General features: G+C 39.8%; 1 protein-coding gene across 17 annotated transcripts in view; it reads left to right on the top strand.

Moving 5' to 3' along the window:
- Positions 1-18,486, top strand: part of ak9 (adenylate kinase 9) — a 371,922-nt gene that overhangs the window by 114,288 nt on the left and 239,148 nt on the right. For all 17 annotated transcript variants that reach the window (XR_011340758.1, XR_011340759.1, XM_069887555.1 and 14 more), the window contains 2 exons: positions 5,543-5,682; positions 16,801-16,981. Coding sequence is in view for 15 of the 17 variants with exons in the window: in XM_069887555.1 (XP_069743656.1) it covers positions 5,543-5,682; positions 16,801-16,981 (321 nt within the window). In the remaining 2 variants the exon portion in view is untranslated. The remainder of the gene's footprint in view (positions 1-5,542; positions 5,683-16,800; positions 16,982-18,486) is intronic.

The following is an 18,486-nucleotide window of genomic DNA, read 5'->3' as shown; positions in this document are numbered from 1 at the left end:
ATCGGAAACTAGTTCAATTGACAATCCATACAATGCAAATATACTTTGCAGTTTTTCAGTGGTCTGGTCTGTTGTTGTTTTCCTCATGTGTACTACCACTGTCCATTTGGAGTGTGCATTGACCACAATGAGGAGGCGTTCCTCATGAATGAACCTGCAAAATCCTGTGAATCTGTACGAGGGTTGTATTGGCCATTTCCATGGATTCACTTCGGCTTGAGGGGTTCTGGATTGCATATCTTTACAAATGCCACATCTCTTATGGTTTGTTCAATGTCTAGGGCCACCAGACATGCATAAATACCAATGCCTTCATTCGAACCATCTCTGGATTTTTGTTGTGGATTTCTGATAATATAGCTGTTTGCCATTTTGTGGAGATGATTGTTCTGGTTCCCCACAATAAACAACTTTCCTCAATTGATATTTCATGGTGTCTTGTATAATAAGGTTTTTGTTTATCTGGTATCCCTTCAGCCTCAGGCCACCCATTTGATGTGAAGTAGAGAACCCTTGATAGTAGAATTTCTCTTTGTACTTCTTTACTGATTCTTTTCGCTGTAATAGCTGGACAATGAAATTGTTCTTGATTGTTAGCTGTAGCTTCCACTGTCCATTTAATTATCTCATCTTTCTGTTTAGTTTCCAGTAGGGACAGGCGAGATAGCACATCAGCATGATTGTTTTGTGTTGCTGGTTTATGTTTTAAATCATAGTCGTATGCGGCGAACAACATGGCCCATCTTTGAATTCTTGTTGCCACTAGCACTGGTATCCACTTTTGAGGGCTTAAAATCAAACAGCAGTTTGTTGTCGATTACTAAGGTAAGCTTCCTACCATGTAAATATTAGAGGAATCGTTTGAAGCCAAACTCTAGGACAAGTCCTTCTTTTACCAGTGGTGCATAATTCTGTTCACAAGCCATCAGAGACCGGGAGCCATAAGCCACCGGTTGTTCCCCTTTTTCAGTTACTTGTGAAAACACTGCTCCTAATCCAACTGGTGATGCATCTACCGCCAGAGTAACTTCTTTGTTTGGGTCATAGTGGATAAGAACATTGTCACTTGATTTTAGTATTTCTTTCAAGTGGTCCACTGTGTGACTAGTCTCATCATTTCAATACCATTTCTGGTCTTTTTTTTTAAACAGTTGATTTAGTGGGCTGCACAGTGTTGACATATTTGGGATGTGCTTCTGATAATGGTTAACCAAGCCCAGGAATGATTGCAATTTGGCTCAGTTTGTTGGGTAAGATGCTCTGCGAACAGCTTCGGTGCCAGCAGTGTTCATTCATACTCCTTCACTGTTAATTGTAGAGCCCAGATATGTGACGGAAGGTACCATAAATATACATTTGTCTTGGCACAGCTGGACATTTGCTTCTTACAAACAGGTTAGGACCTTTCTAAATTGGATTGGTGCTCAACCGGTAATTATACTGACTGCTTGAAATATGGCTGGGGGTGCTGATATTCCATACAACCTTTTAGTGTAGGTGAATAGCCACAAATGAGTATTGATCACCACATATGTTTTTGAGTCGTCATCCATTTCTACTTGTTGGTATTCTTGCAACGGTGAATTTCTTTCAAGGCTTGGAATAGCTCTTCTGCTTTGGGTATAGGGCGTTCTGGTACCCGTAAAGCCTGGTTAATACTGACTTTGTAATCTCCGCAGATTCAAATTTCCCAGTTAGCTTTTTGCACTGGTATGATGGGTATTGCCCAATCGCTGTTTTGGATTTTTTCCAATATTCCCTCATCTTCCAATCTGTTAAGTTCCACTTCAATCTTTCCTTTTATGGCAAAAGTTACCATTCTGGGTTTAGAAAACTTAGGCTCAAGTATATTTTCACTTGGACTCCTTGGTAAACTTGTTAATAAGGAGACGGCCATAGGGGTGCCCTGCACTGCCTACCTGTTCCCTTTTCCTCTCCTGAGTGTCATCCATCTACTCTCCTCCTCCCTTCTAGGTGTGACAGTGTCCCTGTAACTCCTGTCTATTACCCCCTCTGCCTCCCAAATGATCCGGAGTTCATCCAACTCCAGCTCCAGTTCCTTAACATGGCTTATCAGGAGCTGCAGCTGGATGCAATTCTTGCAGATGCAGTTGTCAGGGATCCTGCTGGCTCTCTGATGACCCACATTCTGCAAGAGGAGCTTTCCCCTGCTTGGCTGCCATTCCCACTGTTTATGACTCAATGAATGAAATATATGATGTCTTTAAAAAAAAAACCTGCCCTTACCTGTGCCTATTTGCTGAAGCCTTTTTGTTCTTCAAATAGGATGGCCCTTTCTGACTTCAACTATTCCATGCCTCTTACCTGTTCTTGCTGAAGCCTGTTGAACCAAAGCCTTACCACTCTGACTCAGCCCACTCCAACAATGATCGCTCCGCCCTTTGTCTTCAACTGTTAACTCAATTGCCCAATCAAAGTTCAGTGGTTCGTTCTAACTGGATATTGATTATTGATATGGCTCTGAAAACTAGAACAATGTTGTAAATGTTTTCTACACTTTTACATAGAACCATATAACATTACAGCACCGAAAAACAAGCCATTTGACCCTTCTGGTTTGCGCTGACCAACAAAACTAGCTAGTTCCACTGACCTACTCTCATTCCATAACCCTCCAGACCACTCCTATCCGCGTATTATTCCAATTTATTTTTAAAACTCAAAATTGAATTTGCATTCACTACATCAGATGGCAGCTCATTCCACACTCCTACTCTCTGTGAAAAAATATCCCCCTAATGTTCCCCTTACACCTTTCCCCTTTCAGCCTCAAGCTATGACCTCTCATATTTATCTCCCCCAATCAAAGTGGAAACATTCTACTCTGTCTATGCACTTCATAATCTTATCAACTTCTATCAAGTCTCCCCTCATTCTTCTTCGTTCCAAGGAGTATAATCTTAACCTGTTCAATCTTCCCCAGTAACTCAACTCACAGAGACCCAGCAACATCTTAGTAAATCTTCACTGCAGTCTTTCAATCTTATTGATATCTTTCCTGCTACTGGGTGGCCAGAATTGCACACTATATTCCAAGTGTGGCCTCACCAATGTCTTGAATAACTTCAACATAACATCCCAACTTCTATACTAAATACTTTGATTTATAAAGGCTAAGATGCCAAAAGCTTTCTTTACAAGCCTGACCACATGCGATGCCACCTTCCAGGAACAATGTATATGTATTCTCAGATCTTTTTGCTCCTCTGCACTCCTCAAAGGCCTACCATTTACTGTGTACATCCTACCCTGATTCACTCTTCCAAAGTGCAAATTCTCACGCTTATGTGCATTAAATTCCATCAGCTGGCCCAATTTCCCAGCTGGTTCAGACCCTTCTTCAAGCTTTGAAAATCCTCCTCACAGTCCTCTACGCTTCCTATCTTTGTGTCATCAGCAAACTTGCTGATCTAATTCACCATGTTATCATCTAGGTCATTTATATAGATAACAAACAATAATGGCCCCAACACAGATCCCTAAGGCACACCACTCAACACAGATCTCCATTCTGAGAAGCAACCATCCACTACCACTCTCGGTTTTCTTCCAAGCTAATTTCGAATCAATTTGCAACCTCTCTGTGTATACCTAGTGTCCTAACCTTCTGAACCAACCTCTCATGTGGAACTTTGTCAAAGGCAAAGGCCTTAATAAAGTCCATATAAACAACATCTACTGCCTTTCCCTCTTCAACCTTCTTGGTAACTTCCTCAAAAAACTCTACAAGATTTGTAAAACATGACCTACCATGCATAAATCCATGCTGACTGTCCTTAATTAGCTGATGATGGTCCAAATATCTATATTTCCCATCTCTCAGAAATCTTTCAAATAATTTACATACTACTGACATCAGGTTCACTGTCCTATAATTGCCTGGTTTACTTTTGGAGCCCTTCTTAAGCAGCGGGACAACATGAGCTACTCTCCAATCTTCCAGCACCTCTCCTGGACATTTTGAATATATCTGGCAGGCCCTGCAATTTCAGTACTTTTCTCCCTCAAGGTATGGGGGAATATCATATCCAGTCCAGGAGATTTGTCTACCTTTATTCATTGCAAAGCAGCAAGTACCTCCTTCTCCTTAAACTCCATATATTCCATGGCACTTCTATTTGTTATTCATCCTTATTCACTATGTCAGTTTCCTGTGTAAATACCAATGCAAAAAAAATTGTTCACCATCTCTCCTATTTCGCGAGGTTCCACACATAGTTGACCACTCTGATTTTCTAGGGGTCCAAATTTGCCCCTTACTATCCTTTTACTTTTAATATACTTATAGGAACCCTTTGGATTTTCCTTCACATTTATCTGGCAAAGTACCTTCATATCTTTGCCTTTCTAATTTCCTTCTTAAGCATTCTCTTACATTTTCTAGTCTGCAAGTAGCCCTCTCCTTTTCTTAACCAGCTGTCCCTTGAAAACCACATGTACTTAGATGTAAAACAGCTCATCGTTTTAAATACTTGATTCAAACATGATTTTTTTTTCCAAAACTGAAATGGCAAATTGTATGAATCTGCTTTTATGCATGCCCAAATAGGAATGGTTGATATATATTCAAGATTCCTTTACAGTCATGTAATGGTACTGAACATGTAATATTACACGACATTGCCTTCTGCCTGCGCAGTGCACATATTTACATAGAACCTTTCTTTCTTTTCTTTTCCAATCTTTTTATTATTATTATAATTTATAAACACATACAGTTCAAAGAGATATGAAAAATACATGGTAAATAACGAATTAATACAGAGATATTAAACAATAATATTGCAGAATAAAAATATATCATAAAAAAAATTTAGATCAGTTTAGAGTATGAACTATCTCTAAAAAAAATGATATAATTAATAAAAATATATAAAAAAAAGAGGAAAAAAAACCCCAAAAAGGAAGAAAAAACAAATCTGAATTAAAAACTTTAAAAAAAATACCTACCGACATAGCTAAATCACGCCGATCACTCCGATCTCATCTAACAGCCCAATTATCATACATAATCATAAAAAGAAAACAGAGCCAGATCAACTCACCTAAGGATCTTGAGAATTTGAACTGATCAGCTGAGCTCCCAAAACATTGACTTCATTTTGTGAAAGAATAAACATAATTGTGTGATGGCCACATATAAAGCAGGTTTTTGGGCACTTTACGAGTTCAAATGGGGGTTATCTGAGATTTCTGTTGTGGGATGGGTTTGGTAGAATTTTGGATCTCCCACTGCTGATAAGTATTCTTGAAAGAAATGTAAGAAGGAGCAAAAATGACCCTCCTGGATTTCCTTCCCTCACTAGAAAGTAGCAGCAACTGTCAGTGGTGGAGCAACAGCTCATTCCCTGCTCATTGTTTTTCCTGAACCCCCAATCCTTCATTCCCATCAGACTTGAGTTTCTTGCTCTAGTGCAATTTTATGAATAATAATATTTTATGACTATCAGCCAGCTGTGTCCTTATTTTAATGGGACAATATTTTACAAGTAAACAATATTCTTTTTTATTATCCAAACAGGATGATCTGTTCCGATCTGTTTCAGCTTTGAAATTTACAGCACCAGGATACCGCTGGCGTAGAAGCAAGTGGGGTCGAATATGCCCTGTGTCTTTATTTGATGGGAATTTTGTTTTGGGCAAATCACAATTTGCTGCCAGGTATATTTTAGGAAAAAATTTCATTCATGCTTACAAAATAATTGTTTCATAATTTAGTCTCAAAATGTCTTTTAAATGGATTTTTGTCTGCTTCATAAATCATCAAACAAATAATTTATGTTGCACTATATGTAGAGAAATTTACAGAGTGGATACATGAAAAATGGTTTGCTGGATGAGGAGTCCAGAACTAAGGATCAACGTCTTAACATGCTCTAGGCTTCTTGGGAATGAAATGGGGAGAAATTTCTTCCCTCAAAGATTGCTGAATCTTTTGAATCTTTACCATAAGTCAGAGAATATAGGGAAATTGTAAGCATATGATGTGGTAGATGATCACATTTTTTGAATCATACTTCAGGCTTGATGGCTGAGTGGACCTACTCTCCTTGAATCGTAGAGCCATAGTGTTATACAGCATAAAGACAAGGCCTTTAGCCCACTGTGTTCACACCAATCATCAAATTCCTATGAATGTCAATGCTATTTATCAGTGCTAAGTCCATAATCTTCTATTCATTGGCAATAACGTTAACCCTGTCACTTTACACTGAGTACAGAAGACTGTCATGTGCCTTTGAATAACAAGTGATACTTCTCCATTTTGTGTTGAGCTTTATTGGCACATTGTTGAAATCAAGGAGAGAAGAGATTGGCATGAAAGTTAGGAGGGAAGAAAGGGAACATGAAATATTGCTGGTGGACAAGATTAAGAAACACCTCAAATAATTTTAAATGTATGTAAGGGGCAAGAGTGTAATTGAAAAGATAATGGGAAATGAAGGAAAGATTAAAGGGATAATCTGCAAATGGAAGTAAAACACGAAAATCTGTAGACACTGTGGTTGAAGTAAAAACATAATGCTGGAGAAACTCTGCAGGTCAAATAGTGCCCTTTATATAGCAAAGGTAAAAATATATAACCGACGTTTTGGGCTTGAACCCTTTAACCCTTTATCAAGGTATGGAAATATGTTAGCAGGTGTCCGAATAAAAGAGTTGTGGGGTGGAAGGTTCTGAATAAAAGTGGGGTGGGGGGGGGAATGATTCCGAATAAAAGAGTCCATAGCCTTATGTACTACACCCATAAAATGGAGGAACAATATGCGATTTTCCATCTGGGCACTCTCCAGCCGGATGGCAATAACATCAACTTTTCTGGTTTCTGCTAGCCTGCTCTCCTCTCTCCCTCCTTCCCTTCCCCCTTCCAGCTCTCCTTCACCCCTTCCCTCTCTATTCACCTAGCCATCCCTCCTCCCTTTGCTTACTGCTGTCCCCTCCCTCCCTTCTCCACCTATTACCTCCTGCCTTTGCAACCACGCCTCTCTCCCCCCCCTACTCTTTTATTTGGATGTCTGCCGACTTTTTTCCATACCTCGATAAAGGGCTCAAGTTTCAAGCCAGAGACATTGGTTATGTATTTTTTATGTATTTTAATCTTTGCTATATAAAAGACACTGTTGGACTTGCTGAGTTTCTCCAGCATTGTGTTTTCACTAATCTGCAAATGGAGCCAGAGGATGTAGATGATGTCATAAATGAAAACTTCACTAAAAAGGACATTGTAGCTGAGGAATTTTGGGAAAGGATGGTGAAATTTTAAAATGTTACCATTAAAAAGAAGGAAGTATTAGATGTTTTAGGAGGCTTTAAAATGGATGAGACTGCTTAGGGAGGCAAGGGATGAGATTGCTGTGGCCCAAAATGAAATTTTTAAATCTTTACTGAGCTTACTGATGAAATGACAATAAATTAGGTGTTCTTATATAAAATGAGAAGCAAAGAGGAATCAGGTAATTACCAGCCTAAGAATCTAATGTCAGTTTTGGAAAACAATTCTGAGGAACAGGATTAATCTATACTTTGGAAAATGCTGGAAAATGTATCAACAGGTAATTAATTGTCCACATGGACATGTTGGACTGAGGGGCCTGTTTCTGTGCTGATTGAATCTATGAAAGATAAAAAAAAGGCTTGGATTGGAGTTCCTGCAAGAAGTAGATTGGGATTTAGCAAAGACAACTTTACTCCTGAATATTCAGTAACAAAATCAAATCAATAGACTTTTCAGACTTTGAAGTCAGAATCAGAATTTACTGTCGAGAACATCTGTCACAAAATTTGTTGTTTTGCAACAGCATCACAGATGCAAAATTGCTATAAATTACATTTTTGAAAAAAAAATCAGTGCAAAAGAAGAGAAAAAGCAGGTATGTGTTCGTTGTTCATTGTCCATTTAGAAATTTGATAGCTAAGGAGAAGTCACTGTTTTTGTACCATTGGGTATTTGTCTTTAGGCTCCTGATGGAAGCAGTAAGAAGAGCACATGGCCTGAGTGGTGAGCGTCCTTGATGATACAGGCTGCTTTCTTGAGACCCCATCTCTTGTAGATGTCCTTAATGGAATGAAGAGTAATGGCCATGATAGTGCAGGCTGAGTTCACCTCTCTATTGCCTTTTCCTGTCATTGGCGCCTTTATATCATACAGTGAGGCAGTCAGAATACTCTCCACTGTACACCTGTTGAAATTTGCAGGTGTCTTTGGTGAAATACCAAATCTCCTCAAACTCCTGATGAAATATTGCTTCTGGTGAGCCTTCTTCATGGTTGCATCGACATGAAAGCCCCAGAATAGATCATCAGAGATGTTGATACCAAATAATTTGAAGTTCTTTACACTTTCCACTGCTGCCCCCCTTGAAGAGGACTGGTTTGTGATTTCTTGGTTTCCCCTTCCTGAAGTCCACATGAGTTCCTTAGTTTTGCTAAGTGTGGTAACTTCTATTTTGAAAATGAACAACTTGACAACTTCAAGCCCAAAAGAAGAACTTTATCTGGAGCGAACACGAATGCGTGCTCGCTCACACACACTCCTTCTTCTTGTCATTTTTCCTCTTGCAACATACAGCATACAACATACAAGGCACACAAGAAGTAAAGAAAACAGACAGGAAGTAAAACCCCTCCTAGCCTCACTTGCAAAACAGCTCACATTGCAACATTTCTTCCCCCTTAAAATCCAACATGTCCCAAATATTAAAGAACAATAGCGTCATATGCTTGAGTACTCCTAAAACTTACAATAACATCTCGCAACAATTTAATAATATAAAAATATCTAAAAACATGACAGATTCCACATTCAGTCTACTATAAAAAAAATTCTCTAATCAAGGATTCAATTTGTCAGGAGGATTGTGGGTATGCTACGGTCTGCACACTAACCCAAATGACCCAGCAGGCACCGCTGACAAAGGTGTTTTGGGGAGATCTGATTTTGGGGGCAAAAGAGGGGTCTGTGTGTCCATGTGGGAATCCTTCTTCAAGGGATCCAGACTCTTCTCTCTCTCTCTCTCTCTCTCTCTCAAATCTCTCTTGCAAAGTCACTGGGAAATACACTTCCACAGTAGTCTGCCTCACCATTGGCAACTCCATGGAACTGTCCAGCTCAGAGTATGAGTGTATATCATGACACAAGTGCACATGGTCCTGATGCTTGCGGAAAACATGTCTGTCAGTCAGCTTAACAACATAGGAGACAGGCCCACTCTGCTTGTATAACCCTGGGTAGCCATTGCTGATTGCTTCTCACATAGACATTGTCATCTGGTTGTACCTTTCGAGCATGTTGATCATGTCCCTCCTTCGGCTTTTCCTGCTTCCTCTCTACTCTCTTCATATCCAGGCGCAGCAAGTCCAATCATGACTTGGGCCTACGCCCCATCAGCATCTCCGCTGGAGTGCATGCAGTTGTAGTCTACAGCATAAGGCAGTATTTAAACAAGAAACGTGAAAGCCCGATGCTAAGAGAGTCCCCTGCCATCCTCTTCAGGTCTTCCTTTACTGTCTGAACAATACACTCAGCCAAACCATTTGCGGCTGGGTGGAAAGGGGCCGTCCGAATGTGATAAATGTCATTCTGCTGCACAGACTCACTGAACACCTCACTGGTAAACATCGGGCCATTATTAGTGACCAGAGTATCAGACAACCCTGGATTTAAAACACTTGCCTGAGTTTATCTGTGGTTGAGTGGGCTGTAATGTTCCCCATGGTGTGAGCTTCTATCCAGTTGGAATGCGCATACACCATTACTAGAATCATCTGTCCCGCAAAGGTCCAGCAAAATCTACATGTAGCCTAAACCAGGGCCAGTCTGGGTACTCCCATGGGTGCAAAGGAGCATTTTTGGATTGATCTGACATTGTGTGTATGATTTTATCTTGTTCTCCAGATCCTGATCTATTTTTGCCACCAGACATAAGGATCTTGCAAGGCTTTTAATTCCAGACACCTCTGATGAGTTTCATGAACTTTCTCCACAATCTTTGAATGGCTAGGGGGAGGCACGATGACCCTCGTCCCCTAGAAAATGCAGCCACCCTGCAGACTCAATTCTGTCTTACATTTGGAAGAAGACTTCAATTCCTCTCCTTCCACAATACTGGGCCATCCTTGTAAAAGGAAAGTCTTGACTTGAGACACCACTGGGTCTCTCTCTGTTCACTGCTTTATCTGAGTCACATTTACCAGTGTCTCTGACAGCCTCTCCATTTCTGGAGGCACATATGTAGTATCCAGTGTCTCAGGTTAAGGTAGAGGCATCGCCATTTGCATTATCCCCACCTGCTCTGTACACAATAGTGCACTGGAAGGTTGACAATGTGAGAGCCCAACACTGTATCCTAACTGAGGCTTGTGGTGGGATGCATCTGGTGTCGCTGAACAGGCTCATCAATGTTTTATGATCTGTATAAATTGTGAATGCATGTCCATGGAGGTACTGAACAAACGTTTGACTGCAAAAACAATGGCAAGACCTTCTTTGTCTACCTCTGAATATCTCTTCTCAGCAGCTAATAGGGTATGTGATGCAAAACCAATAGGATTCTCAGAATGGTCCTTCATTACATGTGAGAGATCTGCCCCACTCCATTGGGCGAGGCATCACATCTGGTCATAATGAACCAGCAGGTTCCCTGAGTGGAGAACTTCTTTCATGTCCTTGAAAGCTTCCTCCTACTTTTCACTCCACTGCCACTTGGTGCTATCGAGCAACAACTTGTACATTGGGACCAAACCCTTGTGAGGTCAGGAAGAAACTTGCCATAATAATTCACCATGCCCAAAAATTATCTAAGTCCCATGATGCCCTTTGGGCTTGGGGCATCCTTGATTGCTCTCACTTTTTCCTCCACTGAGCTGTGATCCTGTGTTCCAGGTAGGTCACACTCACTGCCAGGAACACACATTTGCCACGTTTCAATTGAAGCCCTGCATCTGAGAGCCTCTTCAACACCTGTTCCAAGTTGCTCGACCTCCAGGCCCCTGTGATCAAAATATCAACCAGATCCACCACTATGTGTGGAATCCCCTGTAGCAAGGTGTCCAAACACCAGGCGATTGTATATAAATATTGTCTTAATTGTGACATACTCCTTTGAATCCTTGTCAAGCAGCAGCTGTTGGTATGTTTGGCTGATATCCAGCTTTGTGACTAGCTTACTCCTGGCAGGGTCACAAACAGGTCAACCACCCTTGGCAATGGCTTAGAGACCTGATTCACCATAATCCCCACATATCCTCACCATTTTATCTGCGTCAACCTTGTCTTTCATGGTGTAGGACACTGCCCTGAGCTTAAAAAAAAAGTGGTGTGGCCTCATGGTCATGCCCTTCACTGTGCCCAGCTCATCCCTGAAAATTTCACTGTACTGCTGCAGAATATCCTCTGCCATGTGTTCATACTTAATTTCATGCCAGTTGAGCCGGATTTTGCATAGCCAATTGCTGCCCAAAAGACTGGGCCAGCTACCCTTATCACCAGCCTGGCTTATGCCTTCTGACCCTCAGCTGAAATATCCACATATAACACCCCTAAATGAGATATGGGCTGCCCCATATAGGTCCTGAGTTTGTGCTCTGACAGTCTGATGGGAGTCAAGTTGGACCCCCATGTCCTCCTATAGGTCTACTCACTGATGACAGATGCTGTGGCCCCTGAATCAATCTCAAACTTGATATTCTATTGTCTAACAGTGATTGTGGCAGAATATGGTTCAGGTGTAAGCACACATTGTTTCTTCATCTGCTGCTTCTCGGTAGTGTGTGGCTGCCAGACCCCACTAAGCTTTCCTCTGCCCAGATATTGTATACTGCCGCTGACTGCGACACCCCCCCCCCTTCATTCCCCCACCCTGTGTCCTTTCTGGATATCCTTGGCATTATTAGCTTCCATCTCTATACCTTGGGCTTTCTTGAAAGTCAGCAGTGGAGTTTTCCCCAACAAGCTGCACCATTATTAATGCCACATACTAATCTATCACAGAGCATATAATCTAATACTGCCTCAAATTCACAATGCTCCGATAGCTGCCAAAGCTCAGCCACAAAATTGGTCACAGACTGTGCTGGGTTCCTTTTCTTTCTTTTTCAATCTTTTTATTATTATTATAATTTATAAACACATACAGTTCAAAGAGATATAAAAAATACATAGTAAGTAATGAATTAATACAGAGATATTAAACAATAATATTACAGAATAAAAATATATCATAAAAAAATATTTAGATCAGTTTAGGGTGTGAACTATCTCTAAAAAAAAGATATAATTAATAACAATATATGAAAAAAAGAGAAAAAAAAACCCCAAAAAAGAAGAAAAAACAAATCTGAATTAAAAAAACAAAAAAAACCCAACAGATATAGCTAAACCACGCCGATCACTCCGATCTCATCTTACAGCCCAATTATCATACATAATCATAGAAAGAAATCAGAGCCAGATCAACTCACCACAAATGAAAATATTGAATAAATGGTCGCCAGGTTAACTCAAACTTAGAAGGGGATTCATAGACAGAGTTTCTAATTTTCTCTAAATTTAAACATAGTATAGTTTGGGTAAACCATTGGAAAACAGTGGGAGGATTAACCTCTTTCCAATTCAATAGTATAGATCTTCTAGCCATTAGTGTAAGAAAAGCAATCATACGATCCGCAGGAAGAGATAAATAAGTCAAATCTATCATAGGTAATCCAAAAATTGTAGTAATGGGATGTGGTTGTAAATCAATATTCAAAACAGTAGATATAATGGAAAAAATTTCCTTCCAATAATTCTGTAAAGAGGGACAGGACCAAAACATATGTGTAATGGAAGCTATTTCCAATTGACATTTATCACATATAGGATCGATATGAGAATAAAATCAATAGAGTTTATCTTTAGACATATGAGCTCTATGAACAACTTTAAACTGTATTAGTGAATGTTTTGCACATAAAGAAGAAGAGTTTACCAGTCGCAGAATTTTATTCCAATTTTCATTGGAAATATGAAGGTTGAGTTCTCTTTCCCAATCATTTTTAAACTTTTCAAAAGTCCCAGAATTTATTTTTGTAATTATATTATATAATTTAGATATCACACCTTTTGGAGGGAATTTTGAATATAGTATATCCTTTAAAACAGTCGTAGTCTCCCGATTGGGAAAAGAGGGTAAAGTCGAAACTAAGAAACTCCTAATCTGCAAATATCGAAAGAAATGAGATCGAGGTAAATCATATTTCATGGATAATTGTTCAAATGACATGAAAGAGTTATCCAAGAATAAATCCGAAAAGCATGTTATACCTTTAACTTTCCAGAGTAAATAAGCTTGATCAATTAGAGAGGGATGAAAAAGGAAATTTAGTACAATAGGAGTTTCCAAGATAAAATGACTTAGGCCAAAAAATCTCCGGAATTGAAACCATATACGTAGTGTATGTTTAGCCATTGGATTATCAATTTGTTTATATAATTTAATAAGAGTAAAAGGGTGAGCAGCTCCCAAAATAGAGCTAATTGAAAAATTTTGTATCGGTTTAATTTCTAAATTTACCCAATGGGGATTTAGAGATAATTCTGAATAATTCAACCAATACCTTAAGTAACTAATATTAATTGCCCAGTAATAAATTCTAAAGTTGGGTAATGCCAACCCTCCCGCTGGGTTCCTGAAAAGGCTGTGAAACTTAAACCATTGGACTATCACAGGTTTTGGATTGTGGTGGTTCCCCAGAAGCTTGATCAGTTCATCAAATGGAATATCCACCAGGTTATACAGTGTGGCTAAGTTCCTTATCAACTTATAAGTTTTTGCCTCCCCCCCCCCACACACGCACGCACGCACGCACACACACACGCACACACGCACGCACGCACACACACACACACACACACACACACACACACACACACACACACACACACACACACACACACACACACACACACACACACACACACACACACACACACACACAGCACTTCTTAACCTCCTCTGTAATTCCATTATCACAGAAAAAGTGCCCTAAGCTTTCTTCATACTCCAACCAATCCTCATTTCCTTCCATGAATCACCAATAATTCCAAACATAGCCATGGATACACACAGCTCTGGTTCAAAACAGGTCAACATTCCACAAAACTAGTTCACCTCATCACTAAAAATATGATGTAACTTCTACTTTGAAAAAGAACTACTTGACAACTTCAAGCTCGAAAGAACAAGTTTATCTGGAACAACACAATCATGCACACACTTGCCTTCTTCCTCTGTTGTTTTTCCTCTGCAGCATATATTGTAAAGAAGACCAGAAGTAAAACCCCTTCCAGCCTCACTTTCAAAGGAGCTCACATTGCAATACTAACATTGAGTGCAAGTTTATTGCTGTGACACCATTCAATTAGCTAATCTATCTTACTCCTGGATTCTTCTTCATTGCCATCTGTGATTCTGACGACAACCTTGATGTCATTGATAACCCAGCAAGTTATTCATTATTTTACAATGTATTGCTACATTTTACAAAGTTGATAACTGATGTACCAGTACTCCTGTGCTACTTTGCTTCCCATCACTAGGTCAGGTTTGGAACCTGTTTGCCAACACTACTTGCATTCCTTGAGCTTCAACCTCCTGGACCAGCCTACCATGCAGACCTTGTCAAAAGCCTTACATCCATGTAAACCATGCCTTCCTCTCTGCCTCTATCAATTGTCTCTTCTATCTTCTCAAAAAACTCAGTCAGATTTACAAGATGTGATCTCCTTTGCATACAATCATGCCAGCTCCTCTTAATTAGTGCTTTCTTTTCCAAGTGAACATAAATCCTCCCTCAGAATTTTCTCCAACATCTTCCATACCACTGATGTAAAGGTTACATGCCTGTAGTTTCTAGGTTTATATCTAATGCCTTTTTCAAAATAAAGGAAAACATTAGCTCCCGTATTTTAAAAAGTGCAGGAGGGATAAATCTTTAGTCTTCTGGTACCTCATGCATGGCTAACAAAGATGCCAAAATCTCGATCAGATATCCTGTGATATATCCATCCTAATATGCTCCAACATTTCTCACACTTCCTACAGGCACATCAAATACCAGCTTACCTTCCCTTAACTCTCCAGTCTCCACCTTCACTCTTGTAAAAATTGATGAAAATTATTTGAGGGCACCTCTCCAGGCGGTCCTAGTTCATTCTACTGCTGGTCTTTGCCATGTGGTTTGTGACTAACTATCATACACTTAAATTAGATTCCTAATTTTACTGCAGGAGTCAGATCTAGATATTCTATACTAACCACAATGAAGTACCTTTTTTATTAAATATGTAAATCTGTCCAAGATAATTTCCTCTTCTTCCTGTAGCCATTACCATCAAGATCTTAAATCCAGTTTGATCATTCCCAGCTGTGATATATTTGTGCTAATATTAATTTTTAGGTATATAATATCCCTTAGTAAGGGACTTTGTGGGCTGGAAAAAACAGGGACACAGAGAGACACACAATTACACACACAGAGAACACTTTGAGATGGCAGCTGGCAAATATTGGAGACCGTTTGTCTGCAAATTCATTGTTCAGTGGAAGCTGAAAACAATCATTAAAAAAATGGAATTGAATAGTTCATCAAAAACTAAAGTCACTGATGTTTGGCCTAGAAGAACCTTTAGTCAAACAAGAGACCATTTGCTCATTTATACATGCTTTTAGAATTGAAGCTGAAAGAAAACAGTAAACAGACTAAGTCATTTGCTTTTAACTTATAAATTTGAAGTGGTTTTGAAGAAACGTCAAAGGCAACAATGATGTCAAGTTATGTGATTAAAGATATTTGAAAAGCTGCATTTTAAATATTGAACCAATTTCAGCTGAGGTCAGAAATGCAGTAACAATCCTTGGAGAAGAACAATTGCTTTTGTTCTTGTGAAAAGGAAGGACATTGAAGCAAGTGGCTTTGAAGAAAATGGCCACTTTCAACCATCTCTTGAACAGAGAGAGGACAGTTCTGCTGTATCCAGTGTAACTGGTCACTTTTTGACTGAAAGAAAGCAAAATTAATCTTGCATTTGAAACATAACCATTTTTAAATGGTTACTTCATTCACCCCTTGTCAAGAGTTTGTGAAATCATCGTGGAAGAAAACATGAGTTGTGGAACCTCCATGCAAGAGAGGTAAATCATTTGTATGAAGAAACAATTCTCTGAAAACAACTCCACAAGAACTTCATGAGTTCTGAGAAGTCTGATGCTTCACACTTACTCCATAATTACTTTTGAGCAACAATTTAAAGAATCTCCGAACTTCAACACGAAACTGACTGAACTTTAAAAATTGATTATTTTTACAATGTGCCTAATGGTTTTGGGAGCTGCCACACACTCGCTCACGTGTGCGCGCACACGCGCGCGCACACACTCACACACACACACACACACACACACACACACACACACACACACACACACACACACACACACACACACACACACACACACACTTGCACATAGTGGGATTAAGTTTAGAGTTAAGTAAGAAGCATTATATTATTAATAAAAAATCTTGTTTTGAAGAATCAATTGTCTTGGTGAATTTCTATTACTGCTGGTCTGATTAGATTTATTGAACTGAGTTCATTGTGTATAATATAGAGATACTAATGGCAGGTGATATTTTTATCCTTCCTGTCTGTGGAGGAATTTAAAGTAATTTCTCCCATTTATGTCCATTTGGTTTTAAGTTTAAGTACAATTCTGGTATTTATAACTTTGAACTGTTTTGCAGCTTTTTGGACAAAATGTATTTTCTTTCATCTGAAGAAGCATTGAAAAAGTTTCTTGCCAATCCTCGCCCCTATCTACTTCCACCGCAGCCTTATACACCTTTTAAGATTGCAATACTAGGTCCAAAATCTGCAGGAAAGACTACTCTCTGCAAATTGATTGCTCAAAGATATGATGCAAAGGTAAGATAATTAAAAACCTCCATTCTGACCATCCAGTTACTTTGCATTATAAATTGATTTAGTTATAAATTTTCTTTTAACAGTATTGACAAGGATGTCTCATGGTGGTAAGAAGGGAACCAAAAGAAAAAAATATATAAAAAAAAAGTAAAAACACAATGCTGGAGAAACTCAGATCAAAGAGTGCATTTTATATAGCAAAGATAAAGATACATTACCAACATTTTGGGCTTGAGCCCTTCATCATAATGTGGAAAAATGTTAGCAAGCATCCAAACAAAAAGGTAAGGAGGGGAGGGTGAGGGAGTGGAGAAGGGAGGGAGGGCACAGCATCAGGCAGGGAGAGGAGGGATGGCTAGGCGAATAGAGAGGAAAAGAGGTGGAAAGCTGAAGGAAAGAAGGCAAGGGGAAAGGAAAGGAGGGAGAATAGAGAGTAGGTTAGCAGAAATCAGAAAAATCAATGTTAATGCCATCTGGCTGGAGAGTATCCAGACAGAAAATCAGATGTTGTCTTGGTGAGAAAGTACATGAGGCCATGGACAGACATGTGAATATGGGAAAGAGTCACAGAATTGAAATGTTTGACCACTAGAAGGTCCCTATCGCTGATGTGGACAGAGTGAAAGTGCTTAGTAAAGTCTGCACCCAGTCTCTCTGATATAGAGAAGGCCACAAAGAGAGCACTAGATGCAGTAAATCACTCCTGCAGATATACAAGTGAAGTGTTGCTTCACTTGAAAGGCCTGTTTGGGGCACTGAACTGTAGTGAAGGAGGAAGTGTGGGCAAAAGTGTGGTACCTCTTGCGGCCACAGGGGAAAGTTCCATAGTGGTGATTGGTGGGGTGGGATGAGTGCATAAGGGAGTCACAGGAGGAGCAGTCCCTACTGAAGGCAGAGAAGGAAGTGAGATCCTGTTGTATGGTAGTGGGATGAAATTCTGGAGGATAATATGTTGAGTGGAGAGGCTGGTGGGTGGTAGGACAAGGGGAATCCTGAGCTTGTTGCGTCTAAGGGCAGAGAGGGCTTGGGCCAATAAGCAGGAAATGGAGGAGATGCAAGTGAGGGCTGAGTTGGTGGTGATGGATGAGAAGCCACATTTGTGGAAGAAGGTAGACATTTCAGATGATCTGAACTAGAAGACCCATCTTGGGAACAGATGCAGTGGAGATAGAGAAATTGTTGAGAAGGGAATTGAATCCTTGTAGAGGACTGGGTGTGAAGAAGTGTAGTCTAGGTACTTGTGGGAGTTGATGGGTTTGTAAAATATGTCAGTGGAAAGCTTGTCTCCTGAGATGGAGGCAGAGAGATTCCAGAAAGAAGAGGGTGTTGTCGGAGATGGACCAGATGAGTATGAGATCAGAGTAGAAGTTGGCAATGAAGTGAAAGAAGTTGACAAGCTCATCACGAGTGCACAAGGCAGCCCCAATGTAGTCATCAGTATAGTGGAGAAAGAGTTGAGGGGCCTTGCCTATATAGGTTTGCAGCATGGATTGCACCACAAAGCC

This window comes from Narcine bancroftii, chromosome 6, assembly GCF_036971445.1.
Source record: "Narcine bancroftii isolate sNarBan1 chromosome 6, sNarBan1.hap1, whole genome shotgun sequence".
NCBI classification, from domain to species: Eukaryota; Metazoa; Chordata; class Chondrichthyes; order Torpediniformes; family Narcinidae; genus Narcine; species Narcine bancroftii.
This window is presented reverse-complemented; position numbering and strand designations above follow the sequence as displayed.